Below are 5422 nucleotides of genomic sequence, written 5' to 3'. Positions count from 1 at the left end.
CACAGCTGCGGGCTCCCCACCCCCCCAGGTACTACCGCATGGCGGCCTTCGGGCACCACTCCTACAGCATGCGGGAGTCAGACGTGCTCTACGACTGTCTGCCCCTGTACCACTCCGCAGGTATGCGGGGGGGGGGAGACCCGGTCCCTCACCCAGCCCCACCCCGGGACTCCTTACCCACCCCTCGCCCTCCGCAGGGAACATCATGGGCGTGGGGCAGTGCATCATCTACGGGCTGACGGTGGTCCTGCGCAAGAAGTTCTCTGCCAGCCGCTTCTGGGACGACTGCGTCAAGTACAACTGCACGGTCAGGCCCCGCCCCCGCGATGGCCACGCCCACCCACCCTGTCCCACGCCGGCCCCGCCCCCGCGATGGCCACGCCCACCCACAGTGCCCGAATCCCCGCCCACTCGCGCTCGTCACGCCCCTCCCCGCGCAAATCCCGGATCTTTGGTCAATTTAAGGGAATCGGCCTGACGGGGCCCCCACGAGGGCTCGGCCCTCCGCGCCCCTCCTCCCGTCCAGCCCCAGCCTAGGCCTCTATGGGAACCCATTTAATGCAGGTGGAGAAGGGGCTCCTCCGCCGAAAGCCCCCCCCACCGGCCCTGCGGGCTCCACCCCAGGTGCAGCTGCTTTCGAAGAACTTGTGTGAGATTGCAAATCCACCTGAAATGTGAAACAGTCACTTGGGGGGAGGGGCGGTACTGGGCCTTGGGCTCGAACCCTGCGCCTGGGGGCTGTCCCTGAGATTTCGTGCTAAGGCTAGCTTTGAACTGCTTGTGCCATGCACCCCCTCCTGCTTTTCCTGGTGGTTAATTAGAGATGAGAGCCTCCTGGACTTTGCTGCCCGGGCTGGCTTTGAACCACACTCCTCTTAGCTCAGCTACTTAAATAGCTGGATTACAGGCCTGAGCCACCAGGCCCAGTGAGGAGTCTCTTTTTAACAAAAGAGCCAAGGCTGTAGCTCGGTGACGGGAGCTGGCTTTGCATCACATCACCAGCCCTGCACCAAAGGACCAAACAGAGAAACGGCCTGTGGGGGTGCAGCAGCCACCCACTGCCAGCCAGCGCCTGCCCCTGCGCACCCACCCCGTCTGCCTAGAGAGGAACAGACAGACAGACAGCGCCTTCCTGCTGGTGGTTCCAAGGCACCCCCCAAAGACGAGGACCTTCCTGGTGAAAATGGCCATGGGAAAGTCTGTGTGCCAGTGGCTGTGGGCCGCCTGGCCCCTCTCCAGTCCTCGTCCCTTCATCTTGCCCCTGGGTGGTGTAGCTGTCCTGGGCTTAGCCTTCCCCATGTCCCTCAGAGTTGGGCAGTGGCTGGGGCATCTGCCAGGTGCCAGCCGGGCCTGATGGTGGCAGTAGTGAGGTGGATGGGTACACCCCAGGGGATGGTGGCCCCTGTGGGCGGAGGCGGGTGGACACAAGAGAGGAGGCAGATGGAGAGGGCTGTTCTGACCTCACCCTGGGAGGGATGTTGGAAGCCTCCGTGCTAGGCTGGTGAGACTCGAGCAGGACCAGCCTCCTGCCCACTGCAGAGGCAGATCTGCCATTCACTGGCTCTGTGGCCTTGATCTGCACCTGTGTGAACCTCCGTTTCTGACTGTGAAGAGGAGAGTGCAGAGTCACCGAGATACCTGACCCAAGATCAGAACTTGAGGCCATCTGGGAAGCCACCCCAGGAAGCCCCATGGGGTGGAAACCCAGGCAGACACCCCGGCAGGGATCTGTGGAGATTGGGGCTGGGTGCTGCTGTACCTGCATCACAGCCACACGGGGGCAGCTCCATCTGGGGGCAGAGGGGCCGGGAGAGTTGTGGGGGCTGCCCAGTGCCTCGGCCTGGATTAGGGGCTCCTGAGGCGTGGCCTTGGGGCATGGGGTTGGGGCCTGCCTCCCGATTCCCCCCACTGAGCCCATGGTGGCCTCCCCCTCCCTCCTCCCTCCTCCTGCCCCCTTCCTTCACCAACACCGCTGGTCTGGCCGCCCGGGCCTCCTGCACAGGTGGTGCAGTACATCGGGGAAATCTGCCGCTACCTGCTGAAGCAGCCTGTGCGCGAGGCTGAGCGGAGGCACCGCGTGCGCCTGGCCATGGGCAATGGGCTGCGCCAGGCCATCTGGGAGGAGTTTGCACAGCGCTTTGGTGTGCCGCAGATCGGCGAGTTCTACGGAGCCACCGAGTGCAACTGCAGCATGGCCAACATGGACGGCAAGGTGTGAGCGGGCGTCTCCCCACTCACACTTCCCACACAACCCAGGGGTGCCACTTAGCGATGGGAAGCACGCCCGCCCTGGCTCACCAGCCCTGGGGTCACCTGGGGCTCCACATCCTCGTGCTGGGTTTGGAGAGGCAGCAGAGCCCATGCCTGGCTCCTGCGAAGGGCTGGTGCCTGACCTGGCGCTGTGGCTCACGCCTGTCATCCCAGCTACTCAGGAGGCTGAGATCTGAGGACCGAGGTTCAAGGCCAACCTGGGCAGAAAAGGCTGTGAGGGTTTTATCTCACACCACCAAAAAGCCAGAAATGGAGCTGTGGCTCAAAGTGGTAGAGCTCCAGCCTTGAGTGCAAAAGGTCAGGGACAGCACCCAGGCCCCAAGTTCAAGGCCAGGACTGGCACCAAAAGAAAAAGGGCCTGCTACACTCAGCTCCGCCTTTGGCGGGTCACTCGAGGTCGTGGAGTGGGGGGTGGGTGCTGGAGGTAAGAGGAGCAGTGGAGGCACGAAGACACCCGCCCCACCCCCAGCCGCTCACAGACTCCTTTCCCCGCCAGGTCGGCTCCTGTGGCTTCAACAGCCGCATCCTGACCAACGTGTACCCCATCCAGCTGGTGAAAGTGAACGAGGAGACCATGGAACCGCTGCGCGACGCCCAGGGCCTGTGCATACCCTGCCAGCCTGGTAAGCAGAGGCCCCAGGGCAGGGAGGCTCCCCCCCCACACCTGCTCCAAGCCCAGCTCCTCCCCAGGGGAGCCGGGCCTCCTGGTCGGCCAGATCAACCAGCAGGACCCACTGCGCCGCTTCGATGGCTACGTCAGCGACAGCGCCACGGACAAGAAGATCGCACATAGCGTGTTCCGCAAGGGCGACAGCGCTTACCTGTCAGGTGTGCAGCCCGCCCGGGCCGGGCCGGCGGCCCGTCCTCCCGGCTGACCCGGCCCCTGCCCTCACAGGGGACGTGCTGGTGATGGACGACCTGGGCTACATGTACTTCCGGGACCGCAGCGGGGACACCTTCCGCTGGCGCGGGGAGAACGTTTCCACCACGGAAGTGGAGGGTGTGCTGAGCCGCCTGCTGGGGCAGACGGACGTGGCCGTGTACGGGGTGGCCGTGCCAGGCAAGTGCCAGGCGGCTGTGCGGGGTGCAGAAGGCCCAGGGTCCCTGCAGAGGGGTCCTTGGGTCCAGACGCCCTGCATGGTGCATGGGCAGGTGTGGTGTAGGCTCACCTGTGTCGGCGCTGCTGTCAAACCGGGACGCGGGGCCAGCGGGGGGCTGTGAGGTGTTGGAGTGGAGGTAGAGGGAGAGGCTCTCAGCAGGCCTCTGTACGCAGGGGTGGAGGGGAAAGCGGGCATGGCCGCCATCGCAGACCCCCGCCGGCAGCTGAACCCAGACGCCATGTACCAGGAGCTGCAGAAGGTGCTGGCACCCTACGCCCGGCCTATCTTCCTGCGCCTGCTGCCTCAGGTGGACACCACAGGTAAGGTCCAGCAGCCTCTGCAGGGGGATGGAGCAGGGCAGGGCAGGCCCGGGTAGGGGGTAAGGCAGGGGCTCCCTCACATGACAGACAGAGATGTTCACTTACATCCGATCCAGCTCTGAGAGCTGTCCTCCCATCGCCCCCGCCCCCCAAGTCCTCCCGGGCAGAGGCTCTGCACATGGCCTTGGGTTGGAGAGACACCCTTTTCCTCTTAGGGTCTTCTCTTGCAATGTTGTGTAGTCTGCTACCACACAGTGCACATGTTGCCTTAAAGGTCACAGTAGTGGACGCTGACAGGTTGTCCAGTAACACAGTCTCTGCCTTTGCAGCACAAACCTAGTCACAGGCAGTGTGTAAATGAACAGGCATGGATATGTGCCAATAAATCTTTATTGATGCGCACAAGTTGAGGGCCAAATCTGGCCCTCAGATTGTAAGTGGTTAAACTCTGGCCCAGTGTGCGAGACACAGCCACGCTCAGTTGTGTGTGAGGGGGGAGGGGAATGTGTGGACTGCAGAGCAGACAAACATCTAGCTGTGGAGCGTGGGGGAGGCCCTGGGAAGGCAGCGGGGCGGGGGCAGAGGCCGGGACGCCCAGAGCTGCCACAGCCCCCCCTGTCCCCGCCACCCAGGCACCTTCAAGATCCAGAAGACCAGGCTGCAGCGAGAGGGCTTTGACCCCCGCCAGACCTCAGACCCGCTCTTCTTCCTGGACCTGAAGCAGGGCCACTACCTGCCGCTGGACGAGGGGGTGTACAGCCGCCTCTGCGCGGGCGCCTTCGCCCTGTGAGGGTCGGGCCCGGCTGGGCCCCGCCTCTCCCCGTCCCCGGGGGCCGGCCCGGGCCCACGCCGCCGAGCCTTAGCCCGGCACACCGCCCGGGACGCCTGGCTGCGGCCTCCGGAGAAGCCGGAGGTCGGTTTCTTTTTCTTCTTTCTGAGGCCGTCTGCGGCGTGGCGGCCGGGCCCTTCCGAGGGGCCGTCCACCCACCTTCCTCCTCCCGTGTCCCGGAAGCCTCTGGAACGGCCCGCGGGCCGCGGGGCTCAGGGGCGGCTCCCGGGGCCGCCGCGATGGAGGGACGTCCCTCCCGACAGTGGCCTGGCTGCCCCCGGGTTCCGGTGCCCGGGCCGGGCCGGGACCTCCCGGCCGGCCAGCGGCTCTCAGAAATAAACGCTGCCGTCCGGCACCGGCCGGGGCTCGTGGCTCGTTTCTCGTCTGTCCCCGCCGGGCGCAGCCTCCCCGGGAGCGGGAGCGCGGCGGGTTCCGGGCCCGGCTCCTGCCCGCGCCGTCGGGCGGGGCGGCTTCCCCAGCAGCTGTGTGCGCACGCGCGCGCGCTCGGGCTGGCCTGGCCTCAGGCTCGTGCTCGCTCCAGGCGGGCGCTCCGCCACTCGAGCCGCAGCGCCGCTTCTGACTTTGCGGTGGTTAACTGGGGCCCCTCGTGGGGACGTTCCTGCCCGGGCTGGCCTCGAACCGCGATCCTCAGACCTCCACGTAGCTGGGCGGTCGGGCCCGAGCCTCGGGCGCCCAGCAAGAGGCCGGAAGTGGGGCTGCGGCTCCCGGGTAGAGCGTTCGAACCCCGCGGCCGGCCGGCACTCACGCACACGGGTGGGAGCTCCGAAGCTCCCTCCTCCAGGACGCCGCAAGCCGCGGCTCCCGGGTTCTCCTGCCGCCTCCGCCCCGCCCGGCAGCGCTCCGGCTTCGCCCACCGCACTGCGCATGCGCGCCCGGCGGCC

General features: G+C 66.2%; 1 protein-coding gene across 1 annotated transcript in view; it reads left to right on the top strand.

Moving 5' to 3' along the window:
* Slc27a1 (solute carrier family 27 (fatty acid transporter), member 1) overlaps window positions 1-4485 on the top strand; it is a 9526-nt gene extending 5041 nt beyond the window's left edge. Inside the window, exons 2-9 of the mRNA XM_013028340.1 lie at window positions 29-120; window positions 198-307; window positions 2003-2212; window positions 2768-2894; window positions 2962-3099; window positions 3167-3331; window positions 3545-3691; window positions 4324-4485. Of these exons, the coding sequence (XP_012883794.1) occupies window positions 29-120; window positions 198-307; window positions 2003-2212; window positions 2768-2894; window positions 2962-3099; window positions 3167-3331; window positions 3545-3691; window positions 4324-4481 (1147 nt within the window). The 3' untranslated portion in view covers window positions 4482-4485. The remainder of the gene's footprint in view (window positions 1-28; window positions 121-197; window positions 308-2002; window positions 2213-2767; window positions 2895-2961; window positions 3100-3166; window positions 3332-3544; window positions 3692-4323) is intronic.
* Window positions 4486-5422: the final 937 nt, after the last annotated feature.

The sequence above is a fragment of the Dipodomys ordii genome, unplaced genomic scaffold (assembly GCF_000151885.1).
Source record: "Dipodomys ordii isolate 6190 unplaced genomic scaffold, Dord_2.0 Scaffold108, whole genome shotgun sequence".
Taxonomy (NCBI): Eukaryota; Metazoa; Chordata; class Mammalia; order Rodentia; family Heteromyidae; genus Dipodomys; species Dipodomys ordii.
The sequence above is the reverse complement of the archived record's forward strand: the minus strand, read 5'-3'. Positions and strand labels throughout refer to the sequence as shown.